Source organism: Emys orbicularis, chromosome 7 (assembly GCF_028017835.1).
Source record: "Emys orbicularis isolate rEmyOrb1 chromosome 7, rEmyOrb1.hap1, whole genome shotgun sequence".
NCBI classification, from domain to species: domain Eukaryota; kingdom Metazoa; phylum Chordata; order Testudines; family Emydidae; genus Emys; species Emys orbicularis.
Window position 1 is genome coordinate 101,810,302 of NC_088689.1, and position 17,711 is coordinate 101,828,012.

The 17,711-nt window shown below is 61.9% G+C and overlaps 2 protein-coding genes across 2 annotated transcripts; both read right to left on the bottom strand.

Moving 5' to 3' along the window:
• Positions 1 to 1,257: 1,257 nt before the first annotated feature.
• On the bottom strand, positions 1,258 to 7,263 carry RIN1 (Ras and Rab interactor 1). Its single transcript, XM_065408410.1, has 10 exons — positions 7,223 to 7,263; positions 6,616 to 6,799; positions 6,195 to 6,309; positions 5,900 to 5,972; positions 5,528 to 5,619; positions 4,282 to 5,085; positions 3,539 to 3,844; positions 2,768 to 2,899; positions 1,847 to 1,998; positions 1,258 to 1,512 (listed from the first exon to the last, which is right to left on the bottom strand). The coding sequence occupies exons 1-10, from the start codon at positions 7,261 to 7,263 to the stop codon at positions 1,258 to 1,260; spliced, it is 2,154 nt and encodes a 717-aa protein (XP_065264482.1).
• A 2,536-nt stretch (positions 7,264 to 9,799) lies between these two features.
• Positions 9,800 to 17,514, bottom strand: BRMS1 (BRMS1 transcriptional repressor and anoikis regulator). Its single transcript, XM_065407756.1, is given in 12 exon segments — positions 9,800 to 10,327; positions 10,805 to 10,937; positions 11,332 to 11,371; positions 12,142 to 12,206; positions 12,600 to 12,692; positions 13,307 to 13,403; positions 13,809 to 13,888; positions 14,596 to 14,723; positions 15,009 to 15,099; positions 15,447 to 15,592; positions 17,094 to 17,163; positions 17,166 to 17,514. Coding segments are annotated over 12 exon segments (1,410 nt in total). The 3' UTR covers positions 9,800 to 10,209.
• Between the last annotated feature and the right edge of the window lie 197 nt (positions 17,515 to 17,711).

Consider the following 17,711-nt stretch of genomic DNA (forward strand, 5'->3'; position numbering starts at 1 on the left):
CCCATTCTCCCCCCCCCGCCAAGGGGTCTGTCTGTCCACCTTCCCCTCACACCAGAGCCCCCTTATTTCCACCCATGCCAGGGGCACTGTCTGTCCCTCCTCCTCTCCCACCATTTTCATTTCTTCTCTGTCTGTCCAGGAGCTCAGTCACACAGGGTGTCAACGTCTCAAACTCCACCTGGAGGCTGGGCAGAGCTGAGATGATGGGGGGTGTTATGCTGGAAGGTGTTAATCGTTGTCAGCAGCAGAGGGACTTGAAGCCATGGCTCTGCTATCGGATGCTGGAGTTCCAGGGGCCTCCCAGTTTCCCCTTTTGGTTTCTCTGATTTTCACCAACATCCATCGGCTCTTGCCCATTGCTGCCTAGAACGTTCCTGGAAACGTTGGAATTGATTGTACGCAGTGTTCAAAAGTTATCTTGTTACAGATAGAGACAGCTAAACAGATTGCACGTTGTTCGGCCAATAAAGCAGACCCTACAATAATATCAACAGGAGAGTTTTGTGTTCCAGAGCGTTGTATTTATCAAAAACATATGGAGTTTCAGAAAATAAAAAAACCAGACTCGAGTTAAAAACAAAGAATGCCACTCTTCAAACAAAGTAAATCTTTTTTACAAATAGTAAATAAAATAGGCCCTACAATAATATTGATACAAGAGCATTTTGTTACAGAACTCCTTTTCTTGTAATGTATGAACAAATTGTAAATTTGAGGCCTTGGACAAACCAGCCGTGTCGCTTTTGGGAGAATAAAAAATAAAAATGAATTTTTTCCCCAAAAAAATATTTAATAAAGTAGGCCCTACAAAAATACCATCAGCAGAAGAGGTTTTTGTGCCAGCAAATCCCCCTGATGTATGTACATTGATCCTCTGTGTCATTAGAGAAAGAATCTCCCTCTCTCTCTCTCTTTCGGCATTTAACGGACTCTTATTCAAGTCAGGAGTGATTGTCACAAGCTGATACTCCCTGCCCCACCCCCAGAGTGAGGAAAAGGCTCCCCCAGAACCCCCTCCCCCCGAGAGTGGAACAGGGAGGAGCTACCTGGGACAGACATCCCTTCCACACTGCTGCAGGTCTTATTCACCCTGTTTTACATAAGGGGGAAACTGAGGCACCAAGAGGGACGTGGTCATAAAGCCAGTCACAGCAGAGCTTGGACTAGAACCCAGGAGACCTCACTCCCAGCCCCCCTGCTCTAACCTATTAGACCCCACTCCCCACCTAGAGCTGGGACAGAACCAGGCATCCCAGGTCAGAGGGGTTCATCCAGGTCGACAGCCGCTTCGCGGAGCAGCCTGTGTGGGGGTCCCGGCCCAGGTCCCATCTCCCCGGGGTGGTGGTGCTGGGCCGGGTGCTCCTGGGGCTGGCGCTGGCCCTCAGGGTGCAGGGGGAGACTGTTGTCTGTTGGGTGCCTCTGTAGCTGCTCCGCCGTCCCCTGGGCTCCCAGTGCAGGTGTGGTGGAGTGGCACCCACTGCAGGGGGCCTGGGTTTTCTCAGGCCGTGGGTCCTGGAAGGCAGAGCAAGTCAGGGACATGTGGGGGGGGGGGGGGGGACTGAGTGTGGCAGGGATCAATTGGGATGGGGGCAGGGACTGAGTGGGCACTGAGGCAGATGGGGTGACATGGGGGATAGGGACTGAGCAGGCATGAGGGGTGATGGGGGGACTGTGTAGGCAGCGGGGAGGGGCAAGGAAGGGGGTAGGGATGGAGCGGAGAGTAGACAGGGGAGGGGTAGGGAGGGGGCAGGAGTTGGGTGGATAGCAGGGAGGGGAGGGGGCAGGGACTGGGTGGGTAGCAGAGAGTCCCCGTCAATGACTCCCCCCAGAGCACCTCCCCACGTACCTGGCATGGGCTGCCAGGGGGCCGCCCTGAGGGGCTCTGGTGCCGCCAGCTCAGGGCTCTCTGGACATCAGGGCGCAGCTCCATGGGCTCCTCTTCATGGAAACGCCCCAGCAGGGCCAGGCTGGCCTGGAGAGTGGTCAGGTAATAGCCCCCTGGGGGAGGATGGGGCGTAGATTGTCAGGCCAGAAGGGCCCATGGGGATTCTCTAGGCTGCCCCCCTCTCTGCACAGGGCTGCCCTGAATTGATTCCTGGAGGAACTAGCACGGATCTCAGAAAAACATCCCACCCTGCTTTAGACACTGCCAGCGAGGGAGAATCCAGCCCTTGGGAGGCTGTGCCCCTGATTAATTCCCCTCACTTACAAAGTTGCACCTTATTGCCAGTCTGAATTTGTCCAGCTTCAGCTTCCAGCCCTTGGTTCTTGCTAGACCTTTGGCTGCTAGACTGAGGAGCCGTCTGCTCTCCCGTTTCTGTTCCCCACGTAGGTACTTAGACTGGGATCACTCTTAGCCTTTTCTCTGTCAAACTAAACAGATCGAGCTCCTGGGGTCTCTCACTCTGAGGCCTGTTCTCGAGCCTTTAGTCATGCTCGTGGCTCTTCTCTGAGCCCTCCAATTTACCAGCGTCCCTCTTGCATTGTGGGCACCAGGATTGGACGCGGGATTCCAGCAGCAGCCGCACCAGCGCCACACACGGAGGTAACAAAACCTCCCTTCTCCTAGTCGAGATTCCCTGTTTACACACCCCAGGATCGCAGAGTTCACGTTCAGATGATTAGGTGGGTCCCTCCCATTTAGGGAAGTAAACAGACTCAGGGATTTTCCCCTCTAGGGGGCACCATCTCTGATCTGGCCCCAGGGACTGACTGGCTCAGGGGGACAAGGAAAAAGGGTAGTGGAGGGCCTAGGGGTCTCCCTTACCTTCCCCCAGGAGCTGGCTGGGCTCCATCAGCTCCATCATGTACTCAGCCTCCATGAGCAGCTGGGGCAGGTCGCACTGAGCCAGGATGAAGCTCAGAACCGGCAAGAACTCATCCGCCCCATAGCTCCCATCTGGGGGGGAGAGGGGACAAGTGAGTGGGTGCTGGCAGGGATGTGGCAGGAACATAGGGGGGATCAGGAGGGGGGGTCCCGGCAGCAGGGGATGCAGGCGGCATTGGGAGCACGAGCTGGGGGAGTGGGGCTCCCAGCAGCAGGGGGCTGTGGGCAGCATGGAGAGCACAGGCTGGGCAGGGATGGGGGAGGGATCCCAGAATCCGGGGAGGCATGGGGTGAGGTGCACAGGCGGGGGGACTGGGGAGGGTGGGATGGGGGGGCCCTGGGTGGATATGTGAGATGGGGGAGGGGCACAGGGGTCGGTTATGGGGATGGGGGGAGGATCAGGAGGTTGTAGGAATGAGTAGGTTGGAGGTGAGGGAGGGGGCCAGGCTGGGTGATATGGGAATGGTGCTGGGGAACAGGGAGCCATATGGGGGTTGTCCGTACTTGGGGACAGATCTATGGCTGCAGAGATGCTCTCCTAGGCCTGGGTGCTGGGCGAGGAAGAGCGGAGGGGGAGGGGACATGCAGGTTAGGCTGGTCGGGAAGGCTGTGCGGGGACCCCTATGGCTCTGCAGACACCTTTGCAGCCCTGCAGGAGCAGCATCACGTGGGCGAGGGAGGGGAGGGGGGAAGGGATGAAGGGATCCGTACCCGGGGCTGCCCCCATGGCTTGGTAGACACCCTTGCAGGCCTGCAGCAGCAGTGTCACCTGGGTGCTGGGCGAATAGGCATGCAGAAGCTGCAGCAGTTTGCGCCGTGCCCGCTGGGTGTCATGGGGGCTAGGCAGGGTCGCCCGTGCCGGGAAGGCACCAGGGCCCCGCTCCCGCACCAGCCGCAGGTTCTCCTGGAGCTGGCCCAGGGACCCATCTGCCACGCGTAGCCTGCGCAGCCGTGATGCCAGCACTGGTTTGAGAGGCTTCAGCACACAACGATGTAGGGCCCGTTCCAGCACAGCGTCTGCGGGGTAGGAGTGGGTTACATGGGCTAGAGCCAGAGCCAGGAGTCCTGGCTCCCAGCCCCACTGCTCTAAACCACTAGGCCCCACTCCCCTCCCTGAGCTGGGAATAGAACCCAGGTGTCCTGGTTCCTCCCCCGCTCCCAGCTCTAACCCACTAGACCGCATTCCCCTTCCTGAACTGGGAATAGAACCCAGGCATCCTGGCTCTCCCCCTCCCTAACCCCCTAGACTCCATCCTACTCTTAGAACCCAGGAGTCTTGGCTCCCAGCCACCCCTACTCTAACCACTACACCCCACTCGCCTCCCAGAGCCGGGGACAGAACCCAGGAGTCCTAGCTCCCAGCCCCACAGCTCTAACCCAGTAGACCCCATACCCGTCCCAGAGCTGGGAATAGAACCCAGGCATCCTGGATCCCTCCCCCCAGCCCCACTCACCCAGCCTGTGGTCAGGCAGCAGCGTGGGGCTCGGCAGCTCCAGGGCTGGGCTGGGCAGCAGCTGGGCCTTGGTGTGGGTCAGGAAGGTCCGGACGGGACTCAGCAGCTCGTGGCTGGACCGCCACTCCCCCCCGCCACCCCTCACTAGGGTCAGGAAATCCTGGACGCTGGCTCCCAGCCTGGTGCTCCGGTCCCGCGCCAGCCCCTCCACGGCCCGTGCCAGCTGTTTCTCAGGGGCCAGCACTGCCAGGACGGCATCGCTCATGGAGCGCAGGGGAGCACGGGGGCGGCGCTGGGCAGGAGGTGAGGGGGCCCGTGGACCCCCACCCCCCTCACTCTCTGAGCCACTGGGGGACCCGCTGTCCAGCTCCTGCAGGGATGGGAGGCTGCTCCCAGCTGGCTTGGGATTAAGGGGCTCCCCAGCCCGCTGGGGCACCCGATACCCCGACATGCTGAGCGATGTGTACTGGCCCGGCTCTCGGCGCGGGGTGGGGAGCATCCCAGTCTGGCTGGAAGGGATGGGGGGGGGTGGCTTGGGGGGTGGTGAGAGAGGGCTGGAGGTCTCGGTGGACACCCGCACTTTAATGCTGCGCTTGAAGTCGTCCCGCCGTGAGCCCCCATCCCTGCCCTGGAACAGGGGGTTCAGGAAGCCCAGCGCCCCGTTGCCCAGGCCGCAGTCCAGCTCCCTTGGGCTCCGTGTGGGGATTGCACCCAGCTGGCCAGCTGCAGGGGCAGCATCCTCACAGAGTGGGGGCTCAGGCGACTCCAGGGGGTCCTTGGCATTGAGAGAAGAGCTCCAGAACTCTGGGGGGGGAGGAAACGAGGGGTCAGCACTGAGGAGAGGACATGGGCCTTTCCCCGCTAGGGGGCACTGGCTCTGATCCATCCCCAAGGTGGGGGGCCTGGCTGGCTCAAATGGGATATGAGCCTTTCCCCTCTAGGGAGTGCCAGCTCCAATCTGGCCCCAGGCCGGGAGGGAGGGGAACTAGAGGAGGAAGGGATGGGAGGGATTTCCCAGCTACCTGGGGGGTGCAGGGAGGAGGTGATGGGGGAAGGGGAGTGGCTGTGGGGATGGGGGTAATGGGGTGGAAATGGGGCACAGAGGGAGGATGGGCAGGGAGGGACCAGGGGGACTGAAGGGAGAGGAAGGATCAGGGAGATCAGTGTAGGGGCCACTGAGATGTGGGGGGTGGGGGGGCGCTGAGGGAGGGGTCCAGGGGGAAGGGCTGTGGGGGGTGTCACTCACCGAGCCCCAGGTGGGAAATGGCCTCCAGTTCCTTGTGCGACACCGCCTGCTGGATAGGTTGGGGCAGGCGCAGGGCGACCGGGAGAACCTCCCTAGGGGGACAGTGCATCAGGCTCTGACAGCAGTCCCAGGGCTCCCTCCTCCCTCAGGGACATTCCCCCAATTCCCTTCTGCCCCTCTCCCTTGGGCACTTCCCCAATCCTCTTCTGCCCTTTGCCCTCTCCCCCAGGGCTGCCCCAACGCCCTCTGTCCTATAACCCCTCCGCTGTCCCCCACTGCCCCGGACACTACAGGATCTCAGTCTACTGGGAGCAGGGGAGAGCTGAAGCTCGGGGGCTCAGATTTTGGGATGTCCCCCATCCTCCCACTCACCGGCTCTGGCAGTAGGAGGCCACCAGGTGCAGCAGGTCTGGGAAGCTCCAGGATGAGCCCTCTAGAGAGATGCCTGCAAAGAGAAGGCCCCTCAGACCCTGCAGCGCTAGGAGGCGCTCTCCCCTGGCAGTCAGTACTTGCCTACTGGCCAAGTGCAGCGCTAGGGGGTACCGTACTGCAGGGAGCTGGGGAGCTCAGTAGGGCCCCAGATGCAGGGCTGTGTGTAGGCATGGGGAGCTGTGTGTAGGCGTGGTGCTCCCTGGGGGGGCACAGGGCAGCGCAGACGCGTCCCTACCTGCTGCTCTCTCCTGCAGGCAGTAGCTAGCAACGAAGGCCGGGGCCAAGTCATCTAGGAGGCGCAAGCAGAGCACCCGGCGTCGGTGTGTGTTCGATCGGCGCACCAGGAATGTCTGGGGCAAGAATGGGGCACCCATCAGCAGGGGCTACCAGGGGCTGGGGACATTTCCCGATATCCACCCCCTTCCCTGCTCAGCCCCATGAACCCATCCAGTGTGGGATCCCCCCCCCCCCCATCAGCCTCATGGACCCCATCCGGCCTGGGTTTTGTCCCCCATCCCCAGGCAGAGCCATGGACCCATCCAGCCCAGTATCATTCCCCTCCCCAGATGAGCCGCAGGGGCCCATCCCCCCCCCCCAGACCAATGGACCCATCTCCCCCAGTGTCCAGCCCGGCAGAGGCACCCCTGAGCCCTCACCCCGGGGGGCTCACGCTGCAGGATGTGCAGGGCGGTGGCAGAGTTGAGGCTCAGCTGCAGCCAGACAGACTGGGTGAGGAGCAGGCGATCCAGGAGGCTGACGTTGTTCGGAGACCCCGGTGCTGGTCTGGGCTGGGGGAAGACGTGTGGGTCTGGGACATCATACACAGGGCCAGGCCCCAGACTGAGGAGGGACAGACAGAGCTGTGAGGAGGGTGGGGAGCCCCTAGCACTAAGGGCCAGAGCATGGAACCCAGGAGTCCGGAATCCCAGCCCCACCTGTTTTAACCCACTAGCCCCTCGCTGGGATAGAACTCAGGAGTCCTGGCTCCCCCCACCTCCCCGTCCCCAGGCCCCTCTGCCATACCCGTCTGGCTGGTCCGGGGGCTCCATCTCGGCTGGGTGACCAGGCTGCGGAGACAGGCTCCCTCTGCCAGAAACAGGAGCTGCTGTTAACCCTTAGCGCCCCCCCTTCCCCTGGTACCAACTCCTCTGGGGTCCCCAGGGGCGGCTGAGTGTGGGGCAGCCCAGCCAAGCCCAGCCTGACGCCAGCCCTGAAATGCTACCGGGAAGCTGCAGGAGGAGCAGGAAGGGGCACGACTCATACCCACGTGGCCCTTGCTGGGAATATGCTTCTCCACAGGGCATGGAGTGCTGGCGGGGCGCTGAGATGCAGCCGCCTCTGGGGTGGTGCGCGGGGGCTGCTTGTACCGGGAGCTCAGTAGGAGAGGGGGGGATTCCTACACGGGGCGGGCTGCGGCAGCGGCTACACAGTGCCCCGGCTCCGCGGGACGGGGGAGCTGTTCGTGCCTGGGCCAGGAATGCGCGCGTCGGCTCTGACTCACCGTCACACCCAGCCCTGGCACAGGGCTGGGCCGGGCTGAGCCAGAGCCAGCCCCAGCCCCAGCCAGGGACAGACGGGCTCCCCCCGCCCGCAGCGCAATCACGTTTCCAAGGCAAAGCTCTCTGGGCTGGCACAGCCCATGCGGGGGCGCAGATCTAATCAGCAACCCAGCCCCGGGGCAGGGGGAACAGAGGGGGACCGGGGACAGACACCAGCCTCCCAGCTTGCCCATTTTGTACAGGGGTAAACTGAGGCACGGAGAAGGGTTGTGCTCAAGCGAGCTGCGAGCTGCCCAGGAGTAGTAGTTCTCAGCCCCTCTGTGTGACTAGACCCTAATCCCTGAGCTAAGAATAGAACCCAGGCGTCCTAGCCCCTAGCCCCCTGCTCTTACTCGCTAGACCCCACTCTCTTCCCAGAGCCGGAGCTAGAACCCAGGAGTCCCGGCTCCCAGCCCCCCTCCCACTAGACACCACTCCTCTCCCAGGGCTGGGATAGAACCCAGGAGTCCTAGCTCCCAGCACCCTGCCCTAGAGACACTACTCCTCTTCTAGATGGGAGAGAAAGGTCAATCTTAGGGCTGCAGGCCAGGTGTGTACTTATGTGTGTATAATTACAGGGAAATGGAGCGCGGGGGGCAGGGCAGTAGATGGAGGAGGGGGGGGGGGGAGAAAATTAGCAAAAAATGGAAAATCCATCAGAACTAAGCCAGATCCCAGCTCCCCTCCCCTGATCTCAGCTCCCTCCCAGATCCCACCCCCCATCTCAGCCCCCCCAGGTCCTGAGCTATAAATAGCTGCTGGGTTGCTCCCTCCCTGCCGGGAGTGAAGTTTTGATGTGAATGGAGCGGACATCGCGGCTCGTCCTGGGGGAGTCCCCAGTGCCCCCCTGCCACTCCCCCAGTGCCCCATCCAATGCCCCCCACCACAAGCCCTTACCTGGCAGTGCCCCCTTCCCACTACCCCTTCGCTGCCTGCAGTGACGTTATTAATTCATTATTCCCTTCGCTCCCACGTCGGACTCAGATGCGCTGGGCTCTGAGCATGTCTGGGCCGCCAGCCAAACCTGGCAGCTGCCTGGCCGCCCCCAGACACCAGGGGTCCTGGGCACCAGCCCCCGGGGACTTGCTTTATCTTGGGTTTTGTATCTGTCCCCAGCCCCCACCTAAGAGCCCTGCCCAGATGCCCTATCCCCTCACCCTGACATCAGGGAGGCCACAGTGGCTCCCAATACAGGGAGGGAAACTGAGGCATAAACAGGGGAGTGGACTCTGCCACTGTCAGACAGCCAACTGGGAAGAGAACCTAGGGGCCCTGGCTTCCAGCCAGCACCCCCCTCCCCAACCCAGTGGACCCCACAGTCCTTCCAAAACTGAGGATAGAACCTATGAGTCCTGGATCCCAGACCCCAATCAGCTGGGCATGCAGAGAAGGGAGCTGAGCCATGGGGAGGGTAGTGGGGTGTTGGAATCCAGAAGATCAGTTCTCTGCACAACTCATGGGGTGTCAGGCTAAAGCCCCAATGTGGGGAGGGACTAGTAGAGACCCCCTGTGGGCAGTTGGCAGGAGGGTTTGAAAGTCCAGCATGGGGCAGAACCAAGATCGGGGTGGGATTCCCAGGTTTGTGACAGATCCCCCCCCACCCCGTGACCCAGTTCCACTCACCCTAAGGCCCTTGTAGTCTCTCCAGAGCCTGTGAAGTTGGGGTGCAGCTCTGGCTGGGCTCATGCAGAAGGGACGGGAGGGATCCCCCATTTTCATTGTCCCCCTTGCTCTGCTGAGGAGCGCTGGAGGGGTGCAGGCAGCTGCGCTTCTTGGTGTGCTGGGGGAGGCCTGGCTGAGAATGGGCACGGCCCAGACACGAGGCCCCCAGGTTGTCGGCCACATGAGCGGCTCCCAGCAGTATGGTCTGGCCAGGGACTGTGAGGGGCCCTGTCTTTCCCGAGGGCAAGGAAGGCTGGAGAAGGGGCAACAGTGCGGGTTGGGAGAGTTGGGGGGGGGGGGTGTCCCAAAGGTGCTGCCACTTGGGGGAAAGAAGCCAGGGTGTGCGTCCCAGAATCAGAGCAGGTTGGAGTTGGTGGTGCCCTGATGCTGCAGTGACCCCACCCTAAGGGGTTGTGGCCAGCTGTTCTGGAGGGGCTCAGAGACAAGGGACGGCGCACACAGCTGGGGGGGGCTGCTGGCTTAGAGCTGGGAACCCTCTGTGCCCCAGCAAGGGGACACCCCACTCACCCCCCCATCCCCAGCCCACCCTGGGGCCGGAACGGAGTTGGCGTCCCCTAGAAGAGAAAAGCCCCATGTCCCACTCCCCAGCATACACTGAAATGAATCAAAGGGCCAAGATTTGTATGTTTCACTTGGTTTTTAATGTGAACGCTTCCAGGGGTCTGGCCGAGGCCTAGGGCTTTTCCTGCTGAAGCCCCTGGAACCAGCACCCCTATTTCCCTGGGGGGCACAACAGCCCCAGGCACCGGGGTTTACGTGCAGCCCCCCAAGATTGCTACAAACACCAGAGTCCTAGCGAGGGAAGCGAGCGGTGAAGCCTCGTGCTGGCCTGTCTGCAGGGATCTGAGGCGGGAGCGCTGGCCATGGGAATACCCTGCCGGGCAGGGCCCCAGAGTCCTCTCCATCTGAGTCCTAGTGCAAAGGGAGAGCAAGTCCAGCCACTCGGTGCGCCGGGGAGGGTCCGTGGGCCGTTGGTTTCCAGGAGGAGGCCTGTGCCGAGCCACAGGGCTGAGCCACGAGAGGGCCCGCTCAGGCCTTGCGCACCGAGTACTTGCCCTTCTGCAGCTGCGAGACGTAGATTTTGGTCTTGGTGCCATCCTCCCGGCGCAGCCAGACCTCCCCAGTGCTGACAGCCGTGATCACTGCCCTGCAGGGGAGAGCAGGGGTCACAGTCAGTCCCCCCGCCCCGCCCTGGGACTGGATTGGAGCCAGCACTCCCTACGGGAAAGGCCCTGTATCCCATTCCCCGCCCCCTGAGCCAGCCAGACCCCCTGCCCTGGGGCTGGATCGGAGCCAGCACCCCCCATAGAGAGAATGGCCCCCTATCCCATTCCCTGTCCCCCTGAGCCAGCCAGTCCCCTGCCTTGGGGCTGGATCAGAGCTAGCACCCCCCGTAGAGAGAACGGCCCCCTATCCCATTCCCTGCCCCCCTGAGCCAGCCAGTCCCCCGCCTTGGGGCTGGATCTGAGCTAGCACCCCCGTAGAGAGAACAGCCCCTATCCCATTCCCTGTCCCCCTGAGCCAGCCAGTCCCCCGCACTGGGTCTGGATCAGAGCTAGCGCCTCCTCAAGGGAAAAGGCCCCGTGCCCCATTCCCTCCAGCCAGCCAGTCCCTGGCCACTCACTGCGCGGGTGCCTCGTCCCCGACCTCCAGGATGACGCTCTGCCCTTTGCTGTAGATCTCACCCTCGTAATGCAGCCGCCCGTCCTCGCAGCGGGCTGAGAACTGGGCCCCTGGCTTCTCCACCTTCACCAGCACTGGGGGGAGGGAGGTGATCAATGCTGGGGGGGCAGGCACAGCCCCACATACCGGGGAGGGGCACCTGCCCTGAGGATGGGCCCTGCTGGCAGCTGCAGGGCCAGGTTAGCTCGTGTCCTGGTTGAGGCACTGGGGGAGACCAGAGGTGGCAAGGGGGATATGTGCAGGGTGGTGGAGGGCAGCAAGATGGCAGGCGAGGAGCCATGAAGGGGCAGGAGGGGCCCGACTGGGATTCAGGGGGGCCCAGGTCAGAGCCAGCACCCCTAGGTGGAAAGACCCTGCACCCCACTTCCTGAACACCTGAGCCAGCCACTTCCCTGCCCTGGGGCCAGACTGGAGCTGGTGCCCCTAGAGAGGAAATGCCCCGTATCTTATCCCTTCCCCAGCTCTTACCATCTGATTTTCTTTTCTGGGGCGACACGGCTGCTTTAGCCTGTAGGGAGAGACAAGACGATTAAAGGGGCTTACGCAGGGATCGTGCTCCATCCCCTGCCGCTGCTCACAGAGCTATGCAGACCCCACCCATGCTGGTCCCCCAGGAAGGATGGCAGCATTAGCCTGAGAGACAGATGGGGAAACGGAGGCACAAATAAGGGACTCACTCAGCATCAGTGAACAGAACCAGGGAGTCCTGACTCCCAGCCCCCACTCTCCACCCAGAGCTGGGGATAGAACCCAGGAGTCTTGGTTCCCAGCCCCACCCTCCCCATCACTCTAACCCACTAGACCCCCCACTATGCTCCCAGAGCCAGGGACAGACCCCAGGAGTCCTGGCTCCCAGCTCCTGGCCCAGCTATGCAAATGGTGACTTTTTAAAGGGCATATTAAGAATACATATGAAAATAATCCCATTTCCACATGTTTGATCCCAAACAGCAGAGCTAGGAAGGGGGATTATTATTCTGCAGAACAACTAAGGGTGTGTATGGGGATGGTTATTAAGGGACCTAGGCAGCCTGTGGGGCAGCCAGGGGACATGTGTGTGTGGGAGGGGCTTAAGGGACCCAAGCATTGTGTGAGGTGGCCAGGGGTGTGTGAGGGAGTGGGGATTATTAAGAGACTCAGAGGTCCCGCAGTGTCGCTGAGGGATGTGTGGGGCGGGGGGATGGGGTTTCAGGGACTCAGGCATTGTGGGGGGTGGCCAGTGGTGTGCGAGGGAAGGGGGTTATTAAGGGACCCAGGTGTCCTGTGGGTCAGCCTCACCTTTTTGATGGCCGTCCAGTCTTCCAGGATGTCGATGTCCCGCAGCATGTAGACGATGTAGGGGCGTGAGGGGCATGTTAAGGGCATGTAGCCATACGCAGCCATGGTGATCATTTAGCCCCATTCCCTCCCACACCAACTTGGGGAGGGGGCAGCATCAGAATGGGGGGGACAGTAGCAGCCAGCCAGGCAGGAGCCAACAGGATTCCCTGCCACAGGGCACCGCAGAGAGGGGAGCCCCTGGGTCAGACATCCCAGCCCCCCTTTTCCCCAACATCACCACTGGGACTGGAAGGGTCAGGGGCCAGGACTGATGGGACGGGTCTGTTCTGGGGGAGGAGATACCAGCATGGCCAGCGGGGGGATACCAGCAGAGTGTGTGTGGGGGCGGTGGGGGGACACCAGCATGGTCCCTGCCCCATGCCCAGCAGAGGGAGGGGATACCAACGTAAGGATATCAGACACAAGCGGCGCTTTCTTCCTCTTGGCGGGCCGGAAGGGATCCCACTTCTTGAGGCTGTTCTTGGGGCGCAGCTTGTCGTCCCACCACTCTAACCCAGGAGGAGAGGACAAGGGTCAGAGGACAGTCCCTCCCACCGGGCTGGGGGAGGGGCCTGCTTGGCAGCAGCCCACTCTCTCCCTCCCCGCTGCCCCACATGGATGCCTCTGGGGGGCAAAGGGGACTCAATCCTCTCTCTCCACTGGGGCTGCCAGTGCAGGGGAAGTTAGTGCCCTCTGGGGACAGGGATGAGTGGAGTGGTTTGTGCTAGGAGTGGGGGGGGGGGGCAGTGATCCTGCCCCACGAGGGACTGGGCTGAGACCCAGGAAACTCACCTCACACATGGAGCAAAGGAACAGCTAGAAAGTGGGAACAACACTAGGATACTGGGCAGGATGGACCCGTTGGTCTGATCCATGGGGTGCAGCGACCCTGGACACAGCTGCCTTTGTAATGGGGATGCAGGGGTGTGTGACACCGGGGACTGGTGGGAGGGACCCTGTGGGGGGCAGCAGCGGTGCGGCAGGGGGCATCAAGCTGGGGATGATTGTGGGGGCACACTGAAGTGAGAGCAGGTTAGAGGCACCCTGGATGGCCAGGAGGCAGAGACATGTGGAGAACGGCAGTGGGGGAGGGGAGTCGGGGTAGGCCCTGGGGCTCACTGACCTGAGGTGATGTCGATGCTCTGCCGATCATCCTCCAGGCGCTGGATTCGCTCCAGCAGCTCACTCTGCATGTTGTCGTAGAGCAGCAGCTTCTCACTCTGTGTGGACAGGACGGGGTCGGGGGCGCAGCCAGGATGGACCCACCCCCTTGGCACAGAGAACACTAGGGAGACCCTGGAGGCGCAGCCAGACCCGATCCCACCCCCAGGCTGTGGGCTCCCAGCCTCCCACCCGGCTCCTTTGGTCCCATTCCTGGCCCTCCCACAGTGCTCCCTGGGAATGCTGGGGGTGCAGAAGTCAGCCACAGGGCTCAGACAGGATGCGGCATCTGGAGCTGGGAAGTGGATGGAGGGTCTGCGGGAGCAGGGCAGTCCATGGGGCACCTCAGGGGCAAGATCGGGGGGCTTACGCAGGGGGCCCCGTGGGGCGTGGAGGGGTAGATGGGGGCCTGCAGGGGACCTCAGCAATGGGTAGGAGCAGAGGGGGGTCATGGGGGCCCTCACCTCCAGGTGCTGGCGTGCTCCCTGCAGCTCACACTCGTGCTTGTTCCTCACCACCTCCAGGCACAGCCCCTTGTAGATGCCTGCAAGAGGGGGACCAGTGACCCCTGCCCATCCGCCAGCCCCTCCGCCTCCATGCCCAGCCACAGCCCTGCGAGATGCCCACCCTGGCTAACCCCAAGCCTCCCAGGAGGCTCCCAGTCCAAGTCCCTGCCCTCCTACCACCACCAGTCTGGGCCCTGCCAGCCTCACTCCATCACTCCCCTGACCCTGCGAAATTCCTGCCCTCTGGGCCCTGCCATCAACTCCCTTCTCTGGGCCCCACCCCTTCCTCCCACAGGTGGGCCTTGCCTCCACCTGCCTGAATCTGTCTACCCCTGAGCCCCCTCCCAGGGCTGCCTGCCAGCACCCTCCTCTGAATTCCCACCCCACCCCGCAGGCCTGAGTCCTCCCCATGCCTCTCCTGAACCCCCTCCCCCCTGCTTCCTCTCCCACAGGCTCCCACACCCGCCATCCATCCTCCCCTCTCCTGAACCTTTCCCTCCCCACACTGGATCTGGGCCATGTCATTTCCCCTCCAAGCCCAACTGCCCCCAGCTCCTGAGCCTTCAACCCTTGCTGCTCCCTTAGAGCTGGTCACTGCCCTCTGAGGCCTGCCTGGACCAGGACAGCCACCCTCCCCCCACACCCTGGTACTGAGCCCTGGCACCCCAACTCCTCAGCGGTGGGACCAATCCCCTGTGGGGCAGCAGGGGATACAGCTAACACATGGGCAGGGCCAGGAGCTCACCAGCCACCTCGATGCGGATCTTCATGTTGTTCTGCAGGACACCCAGGGGGTCGAGGTACTCGGCCGCCCGCCCCGACGCCACGTCCTCCAGCTTGGCCTTCACCTGGTTCAGCCGCTCCTTGAATAGCCTGCAGGGTGCACCAGCAGGGACTGAGCACAGCCCTGTCCACCCCACCCAGCCTGCACCCAGCCCCGCCCCACACTCCACCCAGCCCTGCCCAGCATGGTCCCGCTCTGCCCACCCCCCCCACCCAGCACAGCATAGGCCTGTCCAGCCCCATCCAGCCCACTGTGTCAGCCAGAACTGAGACAGCCATCTCTGGGGTGGGGTACAGGGACAGTTTGTCCCAGGATCCCTTGCCTGGCACTGAGATACAGGCACCTCGGGGTGGGGAAGCCAACAAGAGACTCACTTTTCCTTGAGCTCAGAGAACTGCTTCTCCAGGTCACACATCTCATCCAGGCACTCGCTGCGGCGCCGCTCACAGTCCTCCTCGTCCATCTCTGTAGGGCACAGCACATGTACCTTCCAGCCCATGCTCACCCATGGGCATAGTGCCACAAACAGACCACCCGGGGAACTGAAGCACACAGAGTCAGGACACTCACCCAGGGGCACACATACAGCTGGGGGTAATAGAACCCAGGAGTCCTGGTTCATCGGCCCATCCCCCTATAGCCCACTAGACCCCACTCTCCTTCCAGAACTGGGAACAGAACCCAGAAGTCTGGGGAGAGGACACCAACTTGGCTGGGCCATGGCTCTTACCCAGGAAGCAGGGCCACCCCCCACTACCGCTCTGTGATGAAGGGCCAAGCCCCACCCCAAATCCCCTTCCACACCCCAGTACCTGAGCTTTCTTCCTCTGATTCAGAAGGGCTAGCACTATGCTCCTCCTCGCTCTCCTCCTCTTCGCCATTCAGCTCAGGTGCCGAGTCCCCGTCCCCCTCCATCTCCTCCGCCTCCTTGGGCGCCGGGTGCACCGGCATGGGCACTCTGGGTGATCAATGGCAGGGATTATTGCCAGGTGTTCTGGGAGGGTCCTACTTCACTGCACCCCCCACTGCCCTCCTCCATCACATGCAGAGCAGGGGGCCCTGGACAGGGACAGCTGCCCCCCAACCCATGGGACCCCCTGTGTGCCCAGAGCATGGGTCTGGATGGGGCAGCTCCAACCTCCAAGCCCTGCCAATGTGTAGCCCCCAGCCCCAGGGCCACCTCAACTAGTGGACCCCAGTCTCCATAGCCCATTGAGCCCCCAAGGCTTCCTATTGGCCAAGGAAGTAGCTGCCTTCTCCACTGGGAACAACACTGAGACCCAACAACTTGTTCCACATGTGGGCCCTGAATACATATCACATGGGGCTGGATCAGAGCCAACGCCTCCTAGAGGAGACAGGCCCTGTGTCTTATTCCCGCTCCCCCCCACATCCTCCTGCCACGGGGCCAGACCAGAGCCAACGACTCCTTGTTCTCACTGCATTGTGATGTGCAACCACCTTGGGGGGAGCCCCGCAAAGCCGCCCAGTCGCTCTGTCAGGGAGCGAGGTGCTATCAGCTGGTAGCCGCTATTGCAATGGTGTCGTGACATGTGATGTGACTGCAGAGATGGGTGCTAGCCTCAGCGGAGCCAGCATGGTGACCCCAGCGTTCTGCTGCCATGAGCCTGGAGCTCCCTCCTCGCCAACACAGCGGGTCCCAATCCAGGCCCATGGGGCACCGGAGCTAGCAGGGCACAGGACTCTAAGGCTGGGAATACAGGCAGAGACAGTAACAGAACCCAGGAGTCCTGGCTCCCAGCCCCCTGCTCGCTCTGTAACCATGGTCTGACCCAGCTCCCTGCTGGCTTTATTGGTGCATGTGCAATGCTCTTCCCCCCACCCCTTGATGGGAATGGAATATCTCATCTTCTGCTCACTTGAGAGCACTGAGGAACATACCAATGCTATAACTTCCCCCCTCCAGTTGACATTGTCTGCTCTATTTCCGTGTTGGGGAAGGTACCACTGACCCCCACACACAGCAGGAGGGCACAATTCACCTCCCCCCCCCCCCCGAGATGTCTTCGTCTCTCCCAGTTCCTTTGAGTTTGCTTTGGAAGGTGCCATTCAGGTTCCCATGATGGGGGACAGTAGGATATACGGCACCCTTTCCCAGGCTACAATGGTCTGCACCCCCAGTGCGTTTCAAACGGGGAATGGATCATTGAGCACTCACAATACGGGGGCCACAACCCTCCCCTTTGAGTTGCAATGGTCTGGGCCGGCCGCCACTGTAAGTTCTCCCCCTGGGGTTGCAATGAGCCAGCCTGCCCTCCCTTGAACTCAATGGGGATGGAACCAACAAGCTCCAGAAGCAGGGGAGACAGCGAATTCCCCCCTTGGGCTGCACTGCTCTAGCTCGGCTTCCATTGATCTCAGCTGGGAATGCACCACCCAGCACCCCATGGAGGGAGGCTGCGACGAATCCATCTCCCGCTGCTCTGAGCCCCACGTACCTCGGGGAGCCCAGGCCGGCGGCCTCCCTCCCGTAGGCGCTTCGCTTCTCCGTACCCGGAAGCTCCGCACTACTGGCCCCGCCCCGCCCTCTGCCAGCCAATCAGGGAGACCAGTTAACCAGAGCGCCGTTGCCTCTATGGTTCCTAGCTGCCCACTGCGCTGAGCCTTATGGGATAGTGGAGGATGGGGCATGTTCCCATGGCAACAGGAGGCCCTCAGCCTAGCGTGAGGTGAGCGACATTCACCCAAAGTTGGGCTAAGGGGAATCCCCTGAACTGGTGTTGCCATGGCACCTAGTCTTGTGGTTGCTATGGCACCTGCTTGTGACACATCACCATGGCACCCAGTCAGGTTGTTGCCATGGTACCATGGGACCTGCTGACTCCTGGACAATGTCATCACAACCTGGTGCAGCGCCATTGCTGCATTGCCAGAGCACCAGTCATGGCGTTGCCATAACACTTGGCACCCAGTCCCAGCGCAGCCTTAGCACAGTACCTTTGGCCCCTTGCCATGGTGCCCAACTGCAATGTTGTCATGGCACCCATGGGACTGCCCCCATCACCCAAGTACCTGGAGAGAAGCCAGGGCTGTGTGGCTCTCAGCTCCCCTCTCCC

What these genes read in the sequence shown, in the direction of transcription:
- RIN1 (XM_065408410.1), bottom strand. Translation starts at nt 7,263, where the DNA reads ATGCCCTGTGGAGAAGCATATTCCCAGCAAGGGCCACGTGG. An exon ending in GCTGCCTGACCACAGGCTGG is followed by an intron (nt 3,845 to 4,281) that starts GTGAGTGGGGCT and finishes CCTACCCCGCAG; the next exon opens with ACGCTGTGCTGGAACGGGCC. An exon ending in CCCCTGGCAGCCCATGCCAG is followed by an intron (nt 1,513 to 1,846) that starts GTACGTGGGGAG and finishes TCTGCCTTCCAG; the next exon opens with GACCCACGGCCTGAGAAAAC.